The following is a 23,432-nucleotide window of genomic DNA, read 5'->3' as shown; positions in this document are numbered from 1 at the left end:
CTTAGGAGCTGAAGCAAGAGGATCACTAGAGCCGAAGAATTTGAGGTTGCTGTGAGCTATGATGTCAGGGCACTCTACCTAGGACAACAAAATGAGACTCTGTAAGAAAGAAAGAAAGAAAAAGGTAGAAAGGAAGGAAGGAAGACATGCTCAAAGCAGGGGAAGTGTGAGACAGCACGGTGTGTGCGTGAATTCATCAGGGTAGGACTTGAGCTAAGTGGGTATGACTCAGGCACAGAGGTTAGTTCTGTGAGACAGTACATCCCTAGTCCCATGAGTGAATCAGTCAGGCCTTGGGACAGGAAGTTACAGGCATGAAATGATATATATATAGTTAAGAGCCTCGAAGGACTGGTCACAAACCAGCAGAATCCACTGTTATTGTAAGGATTACATGAGATAATATATGTCAAGAGCCAGGCTTCAGAGTAAGCGCTCAATAAATGGTAACTATTATAATATTATGATTATTGAATTGCGTTGTTAGCCTCACAGAGGGAACTGGCAGATTCCATCTGGGAAGAGGCCCTGCAGAGGATCTGTTAGAGAATATTACGTCTGGGCTGAGCCTTATTCTTTTGTGGGACTCTACGGAGAATCTGATGAAAGCTGTGGGCCCTTTCCCCAGAGAAAGGCACATCTGTTCACATGACGCTTTGCATATTGTCTCAGGAACTTCATAGACTCCTGGAAGCCTGTCTAGTCATAGAACTTGGTTGGACACAGCTGTTATTTGCCAAGCATGGCTGAGAGAAGTTCCCACTATTACCTCAGTTTATTATTCCAAGGGAGAACCTCAGCTCATGTGTGATATTCAACTCCGAGAATATCCTGTATGTTTTATTATTTTATTTTATGAGACAGAGTCTCACTCTGTTACTCTGGGTAGAATGCCATGGCGTCATAGCTCACAGTAACCTCAAACTCCTGGGTTCAAGTGATCCTCTTGCCTCAGCCTCCTGAGTAGCTGGGACTAAAAGTGTGTACCACCACACCTGGCTAATTTTTCTATTTTTAGTAGAGATGGGGTCTTACTCTTGTTCAAGCTGGTCTCGGAACTCCAGAGTTCAGGTGATCTTCCAGCTTCCCAAAGAGCTAGGATTATAGGCATGAGCCACCTGGCCTGGCCCATGTTTACTTGTCTTAATGATAAGCCCTCACTGGACTGTGTGCTCAGTGAGAGAAGAGATTTTGGTTCATTCCCTTATTCCCAGTGGAGAATACCAGCACATGGTAGGTATTTCATAAATATTAGGGAGAAAGTATGGTTTACTGAATTTAATGACAGATCAGTTGTCATTGTAGGGAAGCCTGGAGAATGACCTAGGGATTTCCACTTGTGTGATGCTAATCACCAAGGTGAATATAGGAAGTTAGGAGTGGGACAAAGATGATTAAATGTGATTGATGGCTTTGGGGGTGGCTTGCAGAAAGCTGTCTTTTGCTAGCAAACCCTTCTGATTCCCTCCCCACTGCACCCAGGTGAGGGGCAGACCTCTGCAGTCATCCATCTTTTTTTTTTTTTTTTTTTTGTAGAGACAGAGTTTCACTTTATTGCCCTCAGTAGAGTGCCGTGGTGTCACACAGCTCACAGCAACCTCCAACTCCTGGGCTTAGGCTATTCTCCTGCCTCAGCCTCCCAGGTAGCTGGGACTACAGGCGCCCGCCACAACGCCAAACTATTTTTTTGTTGCCATTTGGCGGGAGGCTGGGTTTGATCCTGCCACCCTCGGTATATGGGGCCGGCGCCCTGCTCACTGAGCCACAGGCGCCGCCCCAGTCATCCATCTTGCTGGCACGCTCTTAGGAGCTTGTCTGTTCCCTGGGCTGTGAAACCCCATGGATCTGGAACAGTGCTGCAGGTCTCCTCTCTGGCTCCCAAGGCCTCTCGGAGTGGGTATACAGTCAGGGCTCAACAAATGCCAGTGGAGGGCGGTGCCTGTGGCTCAGCGGGTATGGTGCCAGACCCCTATACCGAGGGTGGCGGGTTCAAACCTGGCCCCGGCCAAACTGCAACCAAAAATAGCCAGGCGTTGTGGCGGGCGCTTGTAGTCCCACCTACTTGGGAGACTGAGCCAAGAGAATCGCCTAAGCCCAGGAGCTGGAGGTTGCTGTGAGCTGCGACGGTACAGCACTCTACGGAGGGCAATAAAGTGAGACTGTCTCTAAAAAAAAAAAAATGCCAGTGGAAGGAAAGAGGGAAGGAGGAAACTGAGGCCACACATTTAGGAGGCAGGCTGGGATGAGGAGCAAATCTGGGTATGCAAATGCAAATGGAGGTCCCAGTTGGAACCCCGGAGCCCTGGAAACAGGGTGGGCCAAGGAGTGGTCAGTATCCTCAGGAGGCCAGGCACCTTCCGCCTGACACTGAGACTTTATTGTTCTTACTCTGTTCATGAGAAAACTGAGGCCCAGAGAGGTCACGCGACTTGCCCAAGGTCACACAGCGAGTGAGCAGAGAAATTGAGACTTGACCCAGGGCAGTCAGTACCCAAGCCCGCACTCTTCCCAGTGCACTCCCTGCCTCTCCTCCACCCTCCACCTCCATACCCCTTCTCCCCTCCCTCCAGCTACTGCCCCGCCCCACTCTTCCCCTGCACTTCCCTCCCCTCCCTCCTCTCGGTGGCGGCAGCGGAGCCACGTGGTGGGGCCGGGAAGCTGCGGCGGCCGAGTGCCCGGGCTGCTGCCCCAGCTGGGCAGTGCTGCTGTGCGCTGCGCCGCGCCGCGCTCGGTGCCCGCGCTCCCCGCCCTGTGCTCCCCGCCAGCCGCCCCGGGGCAGGAGGCGCGCCTGACGGCCGGCCCGGCAGACAAAGGAGGCGCGGCGCGGCGGAGCCAGCGCGGGCGGACGGACCATGGACTCGGAGCGCGGCCGGCCGGCCCCAGCCCTGGGGACCAGCCGCTCCCGAGCCCGGCCCTAGGCGCCCGGCCCCGCCGCCCGGGGCGCCCAGCGGCGAGGACGCGGCGCCCGCCCCGCGCGGAGGAGGCGGCGGCCGCCGAGCGAAAGGGGTCGCCTCGGCGGGCGGCCCCTGCGGCCCCCAGAGCCATGGGCAAGTGCAGCGGGCGCTGCACGCTTGTCGCCTTCTGCTGCCTGCAGCTGGTGAGCGCCACGCGCCTGGCGATTGGGGCAGGGTGGGGCACGGCGGGGCGCGGTCCCGGGGCGTGCGAGTGGGGTGTGTGTCTGGTGCGAGTGCCCGCGTGGGGGGTGGCCTGGAGTCACTGAGCACCGGGCGGAGCCTGCTCTGCTGGCCGGGCTGTCTCTTTGTGTGCGCTTCTCCCCGCTGTACCCGACCCTCCCCAGATCCCCGAGTGCGTCCTGTGCGCGAGTCCCCCTGCCCGCCGGGTGCCTGCGGCGCCACGCGTCTGGCCCACTCTGTACGAGTGGCCTCCTGTCGCGGGATGCGCTTTGGGACTGTGGCTCTCTAGGACTGGGGGTGTGTCTGGGGCAGGTCTGTGGATCCGCTGAGGTCCCTGCCGTGGGGTTCCCTCTAGATTGCTCGTTTGCTTGGGTCTTCCTCGGGTCTCCGCCCCAGTGTGAGTGTTTCTCGCGAAGTCTGTGCCCCTATGTCTTTCTCGGTTTCTCTTTGGTGTGCCTCTAGCCCTCTGACCATTGCTGGTCCATATTCAATCGGTGTGTGCTGGGATCTTAAGACTCCAAAACTGCTCAACCCTCCTTTGTGCTATTTCTCCCTCCCTTCACCCTGCTGCCTGGGCAGTCCAGGGAATGGCGAGCCACCCCTCAGGAGCGGTCCGGAGGAGCTGCCAGGTCCTGACCCAGCCTGGATCACCCTGCCTGCTTTGGTCTGGTCACTGTGGCCATGGATGTTCCATCAGTCATCAGTGTCATCAGGGCAGCTTCTCTGCCAGGGCTGGCACCAAAGGGGAGATACTTGGGTGCCCTGGGCAGGGACAGTCAATACATCTGAGGACACTGTGCCTAGCCCCAGCAGGAGGCCTTATCTCAGGAAGGCAGGAGGAGTGATTTTGGGGGCTGAGGGCAGCCAGTTCTACCCTTCAAGTCAGGCCAGGCAGGTGAAGGAGAGGTCAGGGTTCTCTTGCCTGCCCTAGAGCTGCGGGTCAACACTACAGGGTGGAAACTGTTCCTCCTTTGGACAGAGGTGCATGGGAAACTCCATGGTAATGCTCAGGTCCAAGTATGAGTGGGGACAGCCTGAGCCTCACTCATGCTGGATTCCTCGCTCTAGGGGTCTGTTCTTGCCTGCATCCATCTCCTCCTCTCGTCACAGGTGCCAACAACAATGCAGAGCAAAGCTTTGAGCTTGGATGTGCAGACCTCCTCATTCATCTTGCTTCTGTCCTCTTGGGGACACCAGCTCCAAACCTGCTGTCCACAGACTTATTCTCCTAGGCAGCGGTAAAAATAGCCCCAGCTCTGATGATGGTAGCTTTGCTCCCAGCATTGGGAGACTGGGCAAGTGACTTCCCCTCACTGGGCTGCCTCAGTCTGCTTGTCTATAAAATGTTCATCCCTGAGGACTACAGAGGGGATTAATTAAGAGCAGGTAGAATGGAAACTCCAGAAGGGTAGAAGTTGTCTGTCTTGTTCCCTGCTAAATCCCCAGCAGCTGAAGCAGTGCCTGACACTCCATTAATATTTGTGAAATAAATGAGTGAATCAGTTACTTGGCAACTCTAACTCACACTGGAAACACCCTCCTTTATCTACACTGAGGAAGGTAAAATGCCAAGAAATGCTGAAAGATTTCAGGAAATTCGGTTTCTGTGTTTGTTAATTTTTAAATTTTATTTTGTTCTTTATTATCTTTTAATTTTTATTTATTTATTATTTTTTTGAGACAGAGTCTCACTTTGTTGCCCTCGGTAGAGTGCCATGGCATCTTAGCTCACAGCAACCTCCAACTCTTGGGCTTAAGCGATTCTCTTGCCTCAGCCTCCCGAATAGCTGGGACTACAGGTACCTGCCACGATGCCTGGCTATTTTTATTGCAGTTATCACTGCTGTTTTAGCTGACCAGGGGTGGGTTTGAACCCTCCCACCCTCCGTATATGGGGTTGGCACCCTACCCATTGAGCCACAGGCACCACCCTCAAGTGATCCTCTTGCCTCAGCCATGTATTTTTTGTTTTCTTTTGGTTTTTGGCCGGGACTAGGTTTGAACCCGCCACCTCCGGCATATGGGACCAGCGCCCTACTCCTTGAGCCACAGGAGCCGCCCAAGCCATGTATTTTTTTGAGACAGAATCTCACTGTGTCACCCTCGGTAGAGTGCTGTGGCGTCACAGCTCACAGCAACCTCAAACTCTTGGGTTTAAGTGATTCTCTTGCCTCAACCTCCCAAGTAGCTGGGACTATAGACACTCTCTACAACACTCGGCTATTTTTTGTTGTGGTTGTAGTTGTCGTTGTTTGGCAGGCCCCCATTGGATTCGAACCCACCAACTCCAGTGTATGTGGCTGGCTCCCTAGCCGCTGAGCTACAGGCGCCAAGCCCCGGCTAGTTTTTAAAGTTGGGGTCTTGCTCAGGCAGGTCTGGAACTCCTGACCTCCAGCACTCCACCTGTCTTGGCCTCTCAGAGTGCTAGGATTACAGGCATTAGCCACCGTGCCTGGCTCTAATTTTTTAACTAGTTGTTTTTTGTTTTTTGTTTTTTTTTTGGCAGTTTTTGGCCAGGGCCAGGTTTGAACCCTCCACCTCCGGTATATGGGGCCGGTGCCCTGCTCCTTGAGCCACAGGCACTGCCCAATTAATTAGGTGTTTTTAAATTAGAAAAATAAATGTATATTATAAGAATGAATAAATCAGGCTTGGCGTCTGTAGTTTAGTGAGTAGAGCATCAGCCACATACACTGAGGCTGGCCAAACAGCAATGATAACTGCAACCAAAAAATAGCCGGGCGTTGTGGCAGGCACCTGTAGTCCCAGCTACTCAGGAGGCTGAGGCAAGAGAATCGCTTAAGCCCAAGAGTTTGAGGTTGCTGTGAGCTGTGATGTCATGGTACTCCACCGAGGGCGACATAGTGAGACTCTGCCTCAAAAATAAAAAAAAGAATAAATAGGGTGGCGCCTGTGGCTCAGTCGGTAAGGCACCGGCCCCATATACCGAGGGTGGCGGGTTCAAGCCCGGCCCCGGCCAAAACTGCAACCAAAAAAAAAATAGCCGTGCGTTGTGGCGGGTGCCTGTAGTCCCAGCTACTTGGGAAGCTGAGGCAAGAGAATCGCTTAAACCCAGGAGTTGGAGGTTACTGTGAGCTGTGTGAGGCCACGGCACTCTACCGAGGGCCATAAAGTGAGACTCTGTCTCTACAAAAAAGAAGAATAAATAAACGGGGCATAAGATAAAAAGTGAGTTTCCTTCTCTGTATGTCCAGTCTCCTCCCACTGTTAATAGTTTAATACTTTCTGTTGATGATATTAACAATGTTCGGGTAGGAGAGCCCTTAACTAGGTGTCGGGTACTCTCATAAGCACTGTTCCACTTATTGACTCATTTCCTCATAACGACCCTATGAAGTACTTGCCCAGACTTTTCTTTTTAATTAATTAATTTATTTTTTATTGTTAAATCATAGCTGTGTACATTAGTGCAATCAAGGGGTACAGTGTGCTGGTTTCATATACAATCTGAAATATTCTCATTAAACTGTTCAACGTAGCCTTCATGGCATTTTCTTAGTTATTGTATGTAGACATTTGTATTCTGCCTTTAGTAAGTTTCGCCTGTACCCATTCTAAGATGCACCATAGGTGTGGCCCCAACCATTACCCTCCTTCAATCCTAACCTCCCCCCTCCCTTCCCCTCCCTTGGCCCTTTCCCCATAGTCTTGTGCTATAGTTGGGTTATAGCCTTCATGTGAAAGCTATACATTACCTTCATAGTAGGGCTGAGTACATTGGATACTTTTTCTTCCATTCCTGAGATACTTTGCTAAGAAGACTATGTTCCAGCTCCATCCATGTAAACATGAAAGAGGTAAAGTCTCCATCTTTTGCCCAGACTTCTATGGGAACTAGGATCCAGGCTTTGAAGCAGGCAGCTGACTAGCATCCTCTGTTGCCTTCTTTTTTTTTTTTTTTTGGCCGGGGCTGGGTTTGAACCCGCCACCTCCGGCATATGGGACCGGCGCCCTACTCCTTGAGCCACAGGCGCCACCCCTCTGTTGCCTTCTTAATTTAAAATAAGTAGTTGTGGGCGGCACCCATAGCTCAGTTGGCAGGGCGCCAGCCACATACACCTAGGGTGGTGGGTTTGAACGCTACCCAGGCCTGCTAAGCAACAATGACAACTGTAACCAAAAAAGAGCCAGGCCGTTGTGGCAGGCACCTGTAGTCCCAGCTACTTGGGAGGCTGAGGCAGGAGAATCACTTAAGTCCAAGAGTTTGAGGTTGCTGTGAACTGTGACGCCATGGCACTCTACCTAGGGCGACAGCTTGAGACTGTTTAAAAAAAAAGTAGTTGTGGCCCTGGTATGTCTCGAGCCCCTTGTGGTGTGAGAGATCTCACAGCTCTTTGGAGAAATGAAGACAATAAGAGATGACCTTCCTTCTACTTACCGGCCTCCATAGCGTTCTCCCCAGCTAAGCTAAACCCTCTCTTCCACTTTACAGCAGCGGTTCTCAACCTGTGGGTCGCGACCCCTTTGTAACAATGAAAATACATCCTGCATATCAGATATTTACATTTTAATTCATAACAATAGCAAAATTACAGTTATGAAGTAGCAACGAAAATAATTTTATGGTTGGGTGTCACCACAACATGAGGAATTGTATTATAGGGTCACGGCATTAGGGGGCATTAGGAAGGTTGAGAACTATTGACTTAGAGGCTCTCCCCACCATTAGAGGTTGTGGAGTTGGATTTCGGTTCTCCCATGTCCTAGCTAGGCGACTTTGGGCAGCTTGTGATAGTTGCATGAGATCATTTGTGAGGTGCTCCAGGGAAGGACTTGAAAATTGGTCTTTTGGCTCTGTCAGTCTGTCTGGGCTGACAGCACCATGGGTCCCTCCAGTTGACACTAATCCCCAGGAGCCCCTGTTATCTGGCAGCTTCCATAATGTGTTCCCCGGATATTGAAATTCACTAGCCTGAGGGGAGAAGGGAGTTAAAAATGTCTTTCAGCTGAAAATGTAACAGGGGGAACTGTATTGTTTTTCTTTTTCGAGTGGAATTTGATCATTACAATAAAGCAGGCCAATTCTAAACACTTTTCTGTAGTTGAGATAGACTTGGGTAGATTTGCTTTGGGTGAGGAATTGGGGTGTTAGGGTGTTATAGGGGTGAGGAGAAGCAGATAAAGACTGTGCTTTCAAGTAGACAGGTGCAAGATAGGCTCTGATGGGACAGACCTGAGTTCTTGTCCTAGCTCTGTCACTTCCCGGCTGTGTGATCTTGGGCAAGTTGCTTGCCCTGTCTGAGCCACAGTTTTGTCATCTATCTGTTAAATAGAGATGATACAAACAGTTCCTAATTCTTAGGGTTGTGGTGAGAATTAAACCCATGTAATTAATTTAGCATTGTACCAGATACAGAGTGAGTACTCAATAAATTACAGCTTTTTTTTTTTTTGTAGAGACAGAGTCTCACTGTACCGCCCTCGGGTAGAGTGCTGTGGCGTCACACGGCTCACAGCAACCTCCAACTCTTGGGCTTACGCGATTCTCCTGTCTCAGCCTCCCGAGTAGCTGGGACTACAGGCGCCTGCCACAATGCCCGGCTATTTTTTTGTTGCAGTTTGGCCGGGGCTGGGTTTGAACTCGCCACCCTCGGCATATGGGGCCGGCGCCCTACTCCCTGAGCCACAGGCGCCGCCCTAAATTACAGCTTTTTATTATTATCTTAATGATTCCTATCATAGGATGTTTCCCTGGAATTATTGCCCAAACATATCCAGGTCCTTCCTGCTCTGTCCTTTGTGGGAGGCAGCAGATAGCTGATCACTTAGCTGAGGGCCAAGAGGCTAGATTCAAGCCCAGCTTTGCCATTGACATCCTGCCAGTTTGGACAAGTCTCCTCTCTATTCTTGGTTTTTCCATCTGTAAAATGGGAAGAAGCACTGGTCTGGTTCACTTGGATCCTGCCAGCTCTGCCTGTGTGATTCAAGGATGGTATCTGGGCTGGGGGTGGAGGTTCTGTTGCATCTTGGTCTGGTTCTGTTCTGTAGAATTTGTTGAGTTCCTTGTTTTCCCGCATTCTATTTGGTATATATCATCTTAGCAACATGGTTAATACTGGTCACTCCCTAACTTTTATTCCTTTGCCTTTTTCCTCCTCTGTCCAGACCCTGCTCTTCCTTCCTACTCCACCTCTTTCCTGAGGCCTCACAGGCCTTTGTATTCTTCCTGGAAGGGGACGAACCGGGGAGGTGTGCCCTAGGGAGTCACCGTCAATTTCCTCATCATCATTATCACTCCCATTTTAGGAGTCCTGTGCTAAGCACTTTATATGCATTACCTCATTTAACCAAATGAGCATACATATGTATCACACTTGGCGATGTGCCTCGTACATGTTAAACCATCAATAAACGTTAGCTATTTCACTGTTTTTATCCTTCTTATTATTGTAATTCCACATAATGGGGTAGATGTGTTTATTTTCCCCTTTTTCAGATGAGGAAATTGAGGCTCAAAGGGGTAATGAGGTTGCCCATCAGTGACAGAATCAGAATGTGAGCACTCTTCTGCCAGCAGAGCCACCTTCTCAGCCCTGTGCCACTCCGCTGCTCACATTTCATTGGGGTGTGACCTCAGACAGGTGCAAGCCTCGGTTTCCTCATATGGAAATGGTACTGTTTCAATAGGCTCATGTAATAGTACCTGGTATTGTGAGCCAGTAAGCACTCAGTAATCTGTCACTGCCATGGCTGCTCGTGTCCCAACTCTGTGTGACCTTGGGACACATGCTTTCGCTCCTCCTGCCCCAGTTTCTTCCTTTGCGAAAGAGGAAGAGTCATCGTACCTCTCAGAGTTGTAGAAACGGTTTCCTTAGCCAGATGCCAGGTAGCTACTCAGAAAAACAGTGGTTTTATTCTTTCCCCTTTGTAGAAAGCTCTTTGCTCTCTGGAAGGTGGTGGGTGAGGGGGAAAATATGTAGCTTCCAGCTGAGCTGCGAGTAATGGTGTGAAACATGGTCAACCTGATTGATGTCGTTATTAGCAATAGTGATGGCGAAGACCAGAGGGAGATGGGCTCCTGTGGGGCCTGCACTCTGAAGCAGCTGCCTCTGTCAGCTCAGGCTCCCTCTGCTCTAGGCGCTTGAGGCCCTTGGGCCAGGCTTCAGAGTCAGATGGATGAAATTTTAGGGGCCACCGGCCCCTTTCATTCCTTAGCTGCCTTTGGACAGGGTAGAGCTGGGATGATCAGCTCCCTTTTATAGCCCTCGAGGCCCTTAGGGGGTGGGCAGAGTAGGAAGAGTTGAAGAGAGGACCTCTGGGGGCCTGGGGAAGGTCCTGCTTCTGCTCTTCTGTAGGCAGGTGTGTGGATGATTTTAAACAAACACCCCTGACGTGGCAGCTGCTCTGAAATCTGGCACAGGGGTTGTTAGAACACTACCTCTGGGATCAAGCAGACATTGCTGCCTGGCTGTGTGACTCCCAGAAAGTTCCTCACCCTCTCTGAGCCTCTTTCATATCTATGAATTAGTCAGAGGAATAGCTTCTGCCCCATGGCAGTTTGGGGGATCCCAGGAACGGATACTTGGACAGCGCCAAGCACAGTGCCTGACCTAGGGAAGTGCTGCCTATGGCTGTTACTTGTCTTGAGATTTGAACAAGTCACTTCAGCTTCATCTCTAGCAAAATTAGAGGTTTGGAGACACAGAGATTAACATGGCTCCTGTGCAAGGATGGTATGCAAATTCTTGAAGTGTTCCATATTTTCTTTTTTTTTTTTTGTGGTTTTTGGCTGGGGCTGGGTTTGAACCTGCCACCTACGGCATATGGGACCGGCGCCCTACTCCTTGAGCCACAGCCGCTGCCCTGAAGTGTTCCATATTTTAAGCAGGAGTGGGGAGGACGAGTGGCAGAGGGAAGGAGGGCAGGAGGCGGCATCTCAGCTGGGCGCCTGTAGCTCAAGTGGCTAGGGCACCAGCTACATACACCGGAGCTGGTGAGTTTGAATCCAGCCCGAGCCTGCCAAACAACAACAACTACAGCCAAAAAATAGCCAGGCGTTGTGGCGGGCGCCTGTAGTCCCAGCTCCTTGGGAGGCTGTGGCAAGAGAATCACTTAAGCCCAAGAGAAAGCCCAAGAGTTTGGAGGTTGCTGTGAGCTGTGATGCTACAGCAATCTGGCACTCTACCCAGCAGGGCGACATCTTGAGACTCTGTCTCAAAAAAAAAGAAGAGGTGGGATCTCACCTAATGTGCACATTGTGAGGGTGTATAACATGCCCCCTAGGTGAGGGGCTCTTCTACAAATGGAACTTTACCCTGGAGGTAAGAACAATGTAACCTAAATACTGTATACTCATATTAATTTGAATAAAGTTTAAAAAAAATTAGAGGGAGTGATCAGGGTCATCCTCATAAACATTCCAAGGGGGTGATCAGGGTCATTCCCATAAACATTCCAAGTTTTACTGTTTTTTTTTTTTTTTTTTTCAGATGAGTTTCACTCTGTCATTCTGAGTAGAATGCTGTGGCTCACAGGAAACTCAAATTCTTGGGCTCAAGCAACCCTCTTGTCTCAGCCTCCCAAGTAGCTGGGAGTATGGGCACCTGCCACAATGCCTGGTTAGTATTTCCTATTTTTTTTTTTGCAGTTTTTTTTTTTTTGGCTGGGGTCAGGTTTGAACCCACCACCTCTGGTACATGGGGCCGGCAACCGACTCCTTGAGCCACAAGTGCCGCCCCAATATTTCCTATTTTCTTTTTTTTTTTGTAGAGACAGAGTTTCACTTTATGGCCCTAGGTACAGTGCCATGGCATCACACAGCTCACAGCAACCTCCAGCTCCTGGGCTTAAGCGATTCTCTTGCCTTAGCCTCCCAAGTAGCTGGGACTACAGGCGCCCACCACAACACCCAGCTATTTTTTTGTTACAGTTTGGCCGGGGCTGGGTTTGAACCCGCCACCCTCGGTATATGGGGCCGGCGCCTTACCGACTGAGCCACAAATGTCGCCCCAATATTTCCTATTTTTTTTTTTTTTTTTTTTGCCGGGGCTGGGTTTGAACCCGCCACCTCTGGCATATGGGACCAGCACCCTACTCCTTGAGCCACAGGCGCCGCCCAATATTTCCTATTTTTAATAGAGACGGGGTCTCCCTCTTGCTCAGGCTGGTCTCGTACTCCTGAGCTTAAGCTATCCACCAGCCTCGGCCTCCCAGAGTGCTATGATTACAGGCATGAGCCACTGTGCCCAGCCATACATTCCAAGTCTTAGTTTTGTTTTGTTTTGTTTTTGAGACACAGTCTCACTTTGTCACCCTTGTTAGAGTGTCGTGGCATCACAGCTCACAGCAACCTCCAACTCCTGGGTTTAGGCGATTCTCTTGCCTCAGCCTCCCTGTAGCTGGGACTACAGGCGCCTGCTACAATGCCTGGTTGTTTTTTTGTTGCAGTTTGGCGGGGGCCGGGTTTGAACCCGCCACCCTCGGTATATGGGGCCGGCGCCCTACTCACTGAGCCACATGTGCCGCCCCTAACCTGTTTCTTAACTGATCAATCCTCTTAACAACTCTATGAGATAGGTGTGGGTTTTTGTCTATTTGTTTTTTTTTTTTCAGTTTTTGGCCAGGGCTGGGTTTGAACCCGCCACCTCTGGCATATGGGACCAGTGCCTACCCCTTTGAGCCACAGATTCTGCCCTCTTATTTATTTATTTATTTTTTGAGACAGAGTCTTACTCTGTTGCCCTGGGTAGAGTGCCATGGCATCATATCTGACAGCAACCTCAAACTCTTGGGCTCAAGCTGTAACTATGGCTGCCCGCCCCACCCTCGGCTAGATTTTCTATTTTTTTTTTTTTTGAGACAGAGTCCAGCCCGAGCCTGCCCGAGCCTGTCACCCTGGGTAGAGTGCTATGGCATCACAGCTCACAGCAACCTCAAACTCTTGGGCTTAAGCAATTCTTTTGCCTCAGTCTCTCAAGTAGCTGGGACTACAGGTGCCCACCACAAAGCTCAGCTATTTTTTGTTGCAGTTGTCATTGTTGTTTAGCTGTCCTGGGCTGGGTTTGAACCCGTCAACCTCAGTGTATGTGGCCGGCATTGTAACCAGTATGCTGCTATGGGCGCCGAGCAGAAAAAATAGATTTTCTATTTTTAATAGAGACGGGGGTCTTGCTCTTGCTCAGGCTGATCTCAATCTCCTTAACTCAAGGGATCCTCCTGCCTCGGCCTCCCAGAGAGCTAGGATACAGGCGAGAGCCACCACACCTGGCTGCTCCTCTAGTTTTAAGGAAAGGTAGGTGATAGGAGGGCAGGCTAAGACCAGAGATGTGTTTTCAAAAACTAGTTTCAGTCCATGGAGGTGGAGCTGGTTTCCTGGGGACCCAGACCCAGTGTCTTGCCTGCCTTCCCCTGCCCTGGCGTGAAGAGGGATGTTGATTGAGGCAGAGACTGATGAGAGCCTCAGGCAGCAAAGCAAACCTCCCTCAGACACAGGCTGAATGAAAACTAAGCTTTTAAGAGTGCTGCTAAATGAGGTTACAGGTTTTCGTGGGTTACTTTGGCCTCCTGGCTCCTGCCTCTTAAAGCAGATGTCAAATCCTAGGGCAAGGACTGGAAAGAGCATGGGTTTTGAGGTCAGACTGGGTTTTAGTTCCAGCTTTGCCTCTTTGTAGCTGGATAAGCTTGGGCAAGACACTTAACCTCTCTGAGCTTCCACTCGTACTTCTTTAAATCAGGATTACTGCATATAATAATCTGCCTCAGAGAGTTAGGAGTCTCCTTCGAGATGAGCTTTGCAGAATAGGAACTCACAAAGGGTTCATACTCTTAAATGCCCAGGAGGTGAGACTGCAGGATCTACAAATCTGAGCACTGTGGGGTAGGAAATGGGATGAGTTCACCTTTCTCAACTAGCCGAAGGCCTTGCTGGATCTTGGTTTCCTCTTCCATAAAATGGGAATAATAATAGTGCCCAGCACATTTGGACTATAATGAAGGTGACCTGAGATAATGCAGGGATAGCTGTGGGCTCAGGGCCTGGCACTCATGAAGAGAGAGTGTGAGAGGACAGCGTGGCCGTCTCTGGGCCTCTGTAGGGGGAGAAGGTTGGACTCATCATCTCAAAGGACCCTTGAGCTGTCCATCAGTAATAAACGCTCTGTCTTCCCAGGTGGAAATCAGAGTTGCTACCATGACCCACATTACTGCAGGCAGTGGTGACTGATGAATTATCAGGGTCTGGGGACAAGAGGGCACGTCTGCCTCTGATAGTCTGCTCAGGGCTTTACAGCTGGGTATCAGATTGTCAGGGACTCTGGTGACCTCATCTTTCTTCTGTCTATGTGTACGAGTATGAGTCTCTGCACTGTCCTCATCCCAAGTGCTTATTTTTTTTTAATTGTAAAATCAAGTCTCAGACCACAGACCACAGAGATTCACAGCCAGGTGGTTCTGACTTATCACTAACCCTGGCCTACCACATGTGAGATTCCTGAACTCCAAAAAGACTAATTCTATTGGATCAGAGAGTCAGAACTGCCACCAGTTAACTCTACCCAGAATTGAATTTAGCAGGTAATTATGGAGCACCCACAAAGTGCCAGGCACAGTTCTAGGTGCTGAGTTACCTTAGGGAATGAAACACACCTGCAGCTGCAAGTCAGCATCCTAGAGTCCTGGTACTCACTACTGTGCAGCTTAGAGCTGGCCCTGGCCCTAACTGGCCCTGTTTTTCAAACCCAGTTCCTGAAGTGGGAAATGGTGGGAGGAGGGTGTTGAACTCTGCCAGTGGTTTTCAGACTCTACAAAGGCTCTGCAGGGGTTGGGGCTGATAACCATGTGGTGAGTTCCCTGTCCCTGGCAGTGATTAAGAATTTAGGTATATATGGGGGTGCCTGTAGCACAGTGGTTAGGATGCCAACCACATGCTCCAGGGATGGTGGGTTTGAACCTGGCCCAAGCATGCTAAACAAAAAAAAAAGAATTTAGTATACGGCGTGGGGCGCAGTAGCTCACACCTGCAATCTTAGCAGTCTGGGAGGCCGAAGCCAGAGGATCCTTTGAGTTCGGGAGTTCAAGACCAGCCTGAGCAAGAGAGGCATTCCCATCTCTACTAATTATAGAAAAAATAGCCTGGTGTTGTGGCAAGCATCTGTAGTCCCAGCTACTCAAGAGGCTGAAGCAGGAGGAGCCCTTGAACTCAGGAGTTTGAGGTTGCTGTGAGCTAGGCTGAAACCACAGCACTCTAGCCTGGGCAACAGAATGAGACTCTATCTTTTTTTTTTTTGTGGTTTTTGGCCGGGGCTGGGTTTGAACCCACCACCTCCGGCATATGGGACCGGCACCCTACTCACTGAGCCACAGGCGCCGCCCGAGACTCTATCTTTAAAAAAAAAAAAAAAAAAGAACTTAGGTATAGGATGGATGACTACTTGGACATTTGATAGATCTAGTGATGACCCAGGTCTCTGAGAACCACACTTGATGCTGGTTTTAGGTCCTGAGAGGACAGTGCCAATAGTACACAATGGTATATCGATTATGAATAATGAAAATTATGAACACTTTTGTGCTCTTACTATGTCCCTTTATCTCAAGCATGCTCCTTCCTGCCCCTACCTCAAACCCCAGGGCCTGATGAGTTCTGGCACAGGATGGAGTGGAAATGGGAATCTGCGGCCTTTTACCCCTTGCCTGCTCTGGCCATTGCTGGCCCTACAAGGGCAAAGATTCTGAGATTTCTGGCCAAAAGTTGGCTCCTTAGCCTTTTGCGGGTGGGGGCAGGAGGGAGGTTCTGCAGCCCCAGCCTGAACCAGAGATGTGGGTTTTCAATTACACAATTAAATGCACAATTAGGCATAATTACCAGTGCTCAGAGCCCAAGACTGCTCATAATAGGCGTGTAATCTACTGCAGCCTCTGTTTATACTACTCAGTACGCTCCCTAATGATGCCAGGATGCCTTCACACTGCACTGTTGCCATGGAGACAAGCCCGCCACCACCGCCACCACCATGCAAAGCTCACAAATGGTGTTCTGGTCCCGGACCCTTGGATTGTTTTTGAGGTCTCTGTAGCCAGCTGTGGAGTAGATAGAAGGGCCAGCCAGGGGGGCCCGGAAGGCAGGTCAGCTCTCCCTGTCCTATGACCCACTCCACAGGTTCAAGCCAGGCTTGGTGCCACCAGTGAGGGTGGGGCAGGGCAGCATTAGCCCCTCTCCCACAGAGTCCTCAGGCCATGAGCAGGACAGCCCAGGGGCTGCAAAAGGGCTGTCCATTCATGCGTTTCATCTCTGGACAGGGGGCCCTGGCTACAGCTGGTTTCCAGATAAGCCTGGCTCTGCAGTGAACTGGCTCTGTGACCTTGGGCAAGCCCTTGCCCCTTTCTGTTTATATAAAATGGACTGCCGGGTCTCTGCGCGTGGTGTAGTCTAATAAGAAGATTGATTGAGCACTTCCAACCTGCCTCCTACTATTGTAACTGCTTCCCTGAAGTAGCTCTTTCATCCTTACCATACCCCTGTGTGGTGGGCACAGTTATTATCCCTGTTTTACTGAATAAGGCTGGGAGCAGTTAACACTAGGCAGTGGCAGAGTTGGGATACAAACTCAGGCCCCCAGGCCCTGCTCTTTTTTTTTTTTTTTGAGACAGAGTCTCATTCTATCCCCTTGGGTCAAGTGCCTTGGTGTTGTAGCTCACAGCAATCTCAAACTCTTTGGGCTTGAGCAGCCCTCCTGCCTCAGCCTCCTGAGTAGCTGGAAATATGGGTGCCTGCCACCATGTCCAGCTAATTTTTCTATTTTTAGTAGAGATGAGGTCTTACTCTCACTCAGGCTGGTCTCTAACTTAAGGGATCCTCCCTCCTCAGCCTCCTAGCATGCTAGGATTACAGGCAACTGGCACCATGACCAGCCCCATGCCCTGCTCTTCAGCCCTGTGCCACATGGCTTCATGTGTGCCATCATGTGTCATCTGTACAACAGCCCCAGAGGTGGAAATTTGTCATCCTCGTTGCCGTTTCCTAGATGAGGACGCTGAGGCTCAGAGGAGTGAAGTGATTTGCCCATAGTCACACAGCAAGACAGTGGCAGGGTAGAGTCTGGCTGATGTCAAAAGCCAAGATTCCTATCTTTGGCTTCTTGGTGGAAGTCACAAAAGGGTGAACAGATTTTTGTCGACATTGGCCTGGCCCCAGCCTCTGTGGAGGCAAGGGTTCCTGGGGTACTTGACTTTGACCTTGAAGAATATTTAGGTCTGATTCTTCCTCTATCAGCCCACCTCCACTTTGATCACTAGAAATAGGACCTATTTTTATACTCATTTTTTTCTGGTCCATTTCTCTGTAATTCAGCACGTTATGTGTGGATACCTACTATGTGTGTATCCCTGGAGATACAGATGGATGAAACATAATGGGTTCAAGTCCTGCTGCTTAATGCATGATATTGGGAAAGTTGCTCGACCTCTTTTTACTTTAGTTTCTTCATCTGTAATGGAAGTGACAGTCTGTACCTTGCAGGGTTGTTGGCAACATTAGCAATAACAACTACCACTTATCAAATGGTTACTACGTGCCAGGCACTCGACTATGGCCATTACATGCCCGGGGTGAGCCTCCATAACACATAATCTGTCATTCCCTTTTAACAAGTGAAGCAATTCGAGGCTCTTGAAGTGTAAAGTGCTATCCCTGGGGCCTCCTAGCTGGTGAGCGGCACAGCAGGCATCTGAGTCCAGAGCCCATCAGGTGGCCCACTGTGCACCTGTTGCTCACACAGATATGGTGACCCTCCCACTACTTGCTTAGAACCTCTGTCTCCTAGAGAATGAGGCATTTGAACAGAGGTGCACTCTGGAAGGGGCACTGCCCACCTGGCATAGCTTGGGACTCTGTCTAGCTAGACAGTTCCCCCATTGACCTTCTAAAATCTGGGTATTCTTGGCTCAGCGCTTGTAGCTCAGTGGTTAGGGTGCCTGCCACATATACCTGGGCTGGCGGGTTTAGACCTGGCCCCGGCCTGCTAAACAAAAATGACAACTACAACAGAAAAATAGCCGGGCGTTGTGGCGGGCGCCTGTAGTCCCAGCTACCTGGGAGGCTGAGGCAAGAGAATCAGAGAGTTAAGCCCAAGAGTTTGAGGTTGCTGGGAGCTGTGACGCCATAGCACTCTACCGGGGGCAACAAAGTGAGACTCTGTCTCAAAAATAAAATAAAGTCTAGGTGTTCTGAGGGGGGCTGTTAGACATCCCCTCCACCCTCATACTGCATGGCTGGGACAACTGAAGCCCAGAAACGGTCTTTGACTTACCCAAGACCACAGTGCAAGTGAGAGGTAGAGTGGGGCCTAGGACAGGAAGCTGATTTAAGACGCTTTAATATTACCATCCCTTTACCCACACCCGTCTGTTGGAAAGAGGTTTGGGGGCCGTGGTGTGCTTCTGTGCCATGGCTCCACGTAGGAGTTTTCAACTTACAGTGGGAGTGTTGGAGTACAGAATGCATTTTCGACTTAGATGGGCTCCCTGGGACTTCGCCCCATCGGACGTAGAAGAGCATCTGTATTCAGAACTTGCACGCTGCTGCATGCCCAAGCATTTGTGGGGCAGATACTGGCACGTAGAGATTTGTGGATCAATAAACATCCCTGCCCGCTTCCTCCCTCTTCATTTATTCATGAACTCTGAACTCCTTGGCTCCAGAGAAACTGCCTGGAAGAAAGCAATTAGAGCATAATTAGAACCACTCCTATCGTCAGCTCTCAGCGGCAGGGAAGCGGGGCTGCTATGGTGTGCGGGGTGGCCCCAAACACCACAAATGCCCATTCAGCTCCTGCTCACCCACCCCACCCCACTCCTGAAGCTCAGCTTTTCTAGAGTTCTAGACACTGCAACACCCCAGTCAGTGAATGAGGATCTCATCCCTGGAAGCATTCAAGCACTTGGTAGGACTAGGAGGAGCACTTTCTCCCCTCCATTTTGAGCTGGAGCAGATGATCTCCACGCTGAGTTTCTTGGGTGCTCTGGCCAGGGACTGGGCCAGGCGTCCTAGGGAAACTAGGAAGCCTACCGGGGCTCTTGCTTTCCAGAAAACATCCGTTTAGCAGATTGTGGCGAATGAAATCAAGGACAATAGGAAATGTAAATTACCTGGAGAAAGCAATTTACCAGGCAGGGCTCCATTCATTGCTAGATGATTAATAGTAATAATAACAGCACCAGCAATCCGTGTTTATGGGGCATTTCTGAGCCCAGAGCTGCGGCTCTTCCCCACCAGGTGTTCCACCAGTAAGGAGGAGCCACCTACAAGGGGGCGTTCCTCCCTCCTTGAGGAGCAGGAGGACTCGATATAGGGAGGTGCCACAGTCACTTGCCTTTGTGGTGGCCCTAGGAGGCAGACATTATCGTAAGGGTATTGTCTCCAATGTACTGATGAGGAAACTGAAGCTCGGAAAGTGACAAAACCAGCCCAAAATAACATAGTGTTGGTGGTGCAGGACTCATCCTACCCAAGCCTTCCAGACTCCTTGAACTTTGCTCTGCCAGGTTTGAGGGTGTGGTTTGCTCTCTCTGCTGTCCAAAGCTTGCTGTTTAGGGGGGGCCTCAAGAAGCTGTGTGACGTGTGCCCTTCTACAGCCATCTCCTATTGAAGGGAATGTCCGAGTCTTCCTACTCCTTTCTCTCTCACTCTGAAGAGAGACAGAAGAGGCTGGGCGCGGGGGCTCACACCTGTAATTATAGCACTCTGGGAGGCCAAGGCAAGTGGATTGCTTGAACTCAGGAGTTCCAGACCAGCCTGAGCAAGAGTGGGACCCCCATCTCTACTAAAATAGAAAAACTAGCTGAACATAGTGGCACATGCCTATATCCCAGCTACTCAGGAGGCTGAGGCAAGAGGATTGCTTGAGCCCAAGAGTCTGAGGTTGCTGTGAGCTATGACACCACCACACTCTACCCAGGGCAACAGGGTGCGACTCTGTCTCAAAACAAAAATAAAAATGAGACAGAGAGAGAGAGATGGAAGAGCCTCACCACTGGTCTTGGTTACCACCCTAGACGGGCCGCTGCTGCCATACCCTATTTTAGCAAGGGAAGAAGAAGACCTGGCAGAGGAAGTTCTCTGGCCTCTTGAAGGGAGGTCACCACAGATAAAGAAGCCCATGCTGTAACCAAAGAGATGGCCCTCCACCCCATAGGCTGTGACAAGGAGGGTGTGGCTTCATGATGGGGAAGGGAGGAAACTGCCACCTGGGGCCCAAATGGGGGAATGGGAATGATAGGCTGATGGGCTCAGAGAGGAGCTTGGGGGCGGTGCCTGTGGCTCAGAGGAGAAGGGCATTGGTCCCATATGCCAGAGGTGGCAGGTTCAAACCCAGCCCCGGCCAAAAACTGTAAAAAAAAAAAGAGGAGCTTGGGACTGTAAGGTTGGAGTGCTCCCTCCAGGGAATAGGGATGAGGTACCTGGGGACAGCCAGGCTATCTTCTTTCCTCATCCTGCCCCACCTGTGGGGAGGTTGCCATGACAGCCAGCTCCCATCACTGACCCCTCTGTAGGGCCCTGCTCCCTTTATCCAAGTGACAGGTGGTCACTCTGGCAACAGACTCTGTGCCCAGCAGGGGTCTCTACCTTCCCAGTGACTGCTTCCCTTTCACATGTGAAAGTAGATTGTTCTCTCCTGCAGCACACCACAGTTCTGTCCCAATAGAGGAAAGGGTCCGTGTCAGGCTGATTTTCAGATGTGGGCCTTTTAACAGCCCCTCACCTGACTGCCCTGGGTGCATCGTCATACAATACAGTTCCAATCCTGCCTCTCCTCTGTTGAAAATCTGCTCGTGATTCTCAAACTTTAACACACATCAGACTCACTTGGAGGGCTGGTTATGAGACAAATATCTAGGCCCCACCCCCAGTTTCTGATTGAGTAGGCCTGGGCTGGGACCCAACAGTTTGCTTTTCCAGCAAGTTCCAAGGTGATGCTGATGCTTCTGGTCCAAGGACCCCACGCTAAGAATCACTGGTCCAGGCCAGTGGGCCCTGAAAGTCTGCCCAGGCCTGTCTGCCCTCCCTAACTTACCATCTCCATGTCCCCAAACTCAGGCCACATGGACCTAGGTGCCCTGGGTCCTGTCCCCCCTTTATCTCCATAGGTTATAGGCTGGCCAACCCATCATTTCCTCCTTAGAGGTTCTCTGTACTCCCTCACCACACAGTGACTTCTTCCTCTGGGCACTGATTCCTTGTCCCCACCACCTCCGTCACAGCAGGTATTATCTATTGTGATTCTGCTCCTCTTTCCGCATCCAATCCCTCTGCCTAGACTGTGAGCTCCTTGAGGCCTAGAAAAGTGTCTGAAAGTCTGGCACTGAGGCTGGCCCTTAGAGGGTATCCAGGGAACACGTGATGCTTGAATGAACCCCATGAGCAGGTGAAAGGCCCCAGTGAATAACTGTAAAGCTCCATGATTGATTTAGCCAGGCAGATAATCTCTGGGTGTGCCCCAGGCACTGTGCTAGGTGTAGGACTCAGATGCCATCAGTGATCATGTTGGGACATGTATAGTGAGTGCTACACAAGAAAAGAAGATAGTAAAGAATCTGAGTGCGCGGAGAGGGCTTCTTAGGGTCAGTGGTCAGAGTGGAGTTGAATAGTTGGTGCCAGCAAGGCGTGAACCTTTCCACAGACTTTATTGCCTTTGTTCCTCCCTACACCACTGCCAAGCAGAAGCTGTCTCTCTGTTTTACAGATGAGCAAACAGGACCCAAGAGGGAAATTCACTGGGCTGAAGTTTCAGGCTGCATGTGGCAGAGCTGGGACTTGAACCTGAATTTGCTGATGCCGAATCCCAAACTTTCCAAACCCCTAGGCTGCCCTTGGTGTCCAGGCACCTACATGGCCTGAGACTCTCCTTTGGGAACATGTCACCAGCGAGGATTCACCTGTTTTCTCACACAGACACACAGGGGACCTAGGCAGTACCAGAGATGCTGGAGGGCCCTTTCCTCAGGCCTTCTCTTGGGCCCTTTGCCACAGGGTGAGGAGTCCACAGGGTCAGGGGACATGCCCATTGGAAGCCTGTACTCTACCACCCTAGATCCCACTCCAGATACTCAGGACCACAGAGTCCTTGCCCAGTCAGCCCCAGGCCCACTTTCAGGGCCTGCCAGGGCTTCTCCAGAAAACAGCCTGTGCTGCTGGTGTGTGTACCCACCTCCACCCAAGGGATAGACTGGGACGGCTGCTCGCAGGAGGGGCAGATGTGGACATTGCTTATGTGTGTTTCCTAGGGACCCGACCTGTGTATGAGGCCCCAGTCAGAAATGAGAATACTAGCTGGATCTGGCTTTCCCATATGCTGAAAAACAATATCAACTTCTAGCTCAGAACTCCCAGAAGCCAGACAAATTGAAATTCATAGCCTATCCTTCCATACCATTAGGTTTAGATAAGAAGACAACATTTTATTTAAGAATTTAGTCTGGGCTCGGCACCTGTGGCTCAAGCAGCTAAGGTGCCAGCCACATACACCTGAGCTGGCAGGTTCGAATCCAACCTGGGCCCGCAAAACAACAATGAGCTGCAATCAAAAAATAGCCGGTAGTTGTGGCGGGCACCTGTAGTCCCAGCTACTTGGGAGGCAGAGGCAAGAGAATCGCTTGAGCCCAGAGTTGGAGGTTGCTGTGAGTTGTGATGCCATGGCACTCTACCCAGGGGGACAGCTTGAGGCTCTGTCTCAAAAAAAAAATTTAGTCTGAACATGGTGGCTCATGCCTGTAATCCCAGCACTCTGGGAGGCCAAGGCAGGAGGATTGTTTGAGCTCAGTAGTTCAAGATCAACCCAGGTAAGAATGAAATCCCGTCTCTACTAAAAAAATGGAAAAATTAGCTGGGCATATGGCCAGTCTTGTAGTTCCAGCTACTCAGGAGACTGAGGCAGGAAGATTGCTTGAGCCGAGGAGTTTGAGGTTTCTGTGAGCTAGGCTGAAGCCACAGCACTCTAGCCTGAATTAGAGTGAGTCTCTGCCTAAAAAAAAATTTGTTAGCTTAAGGCCAGGTGTGGTGGCTCACTCCTATAATCCTAGAACTCTGGGAGGCTAAAGTGGGAGGATCTCTTGAGCTCAGGAGTTCGAGACCAGCCTGAACAAAATCGAGCCCCCTGTCTCTACTGAAAGAAAAATTAGCTGGATGTGGTGGTTTGCATCTGTAGTCCCAGCTAGTCAGGAGGCTGAGGCAGGAGGATTGCTTGAACCCAGGAGTTTGAGGTTGCTTGGAGCTAGCCTGGGGCAACAGAGTGAGACTGTCTCAGAAAAAAAAAAAAAAAGAATTTGTCAGCGTGGTTTGTAACT

The 23,432-nt window shown here is 50.6% G+C and overlaps 1 protein-coding gene and 1 pseudogene across 1 annotated transcript in view; both read left to right on the top strand.

Moving 5' to 3' along the window:
- Positions 1-2,667: 2,667 nt before the first annotated feature.
- Positions 2,668-23,432, top strand: part of NKAIN1 (sodium/potassium transporting ATPase interacting 1) — a 56,635-nt gene continuing 35,870 nt past the window's right edge. The window contains exon 1 of the mRNA XM_053576858.1: positions 2,668-3,097. Coding sequence (XP_053432833.1) covers positions 3,044-3,097 — 54 coding nt within the window. The 5' untranslated portion in view covers positions 2,668-3,043. The remainder of the gene's footprint in view (positions 3,098-23,432) is intronic.
- On the top strand, positions 10,762-10,860 carry LOC128575674 (uncharacterized; annotated as a pseudogene).

The sequence above is a fragment of the Nycticebus coucang genome, chromosome 22 (assembly GCF_027406575.1).
Source record: "Nycticebus coucang isolate mNycCou1 chromosome 22, mNycCou1.pri, whole genome shotgun sequence".
Taxonomy (NCBI): domain Eukaryota; kingdom Metazoa; phylum Chordata; class Mammalia; order Primates; family Lorisidae; genus Nycticebus; species Nycticebus coucang.
This window is presented reverse-complemented; position numbering and strand designations above follow the sequence as displayed.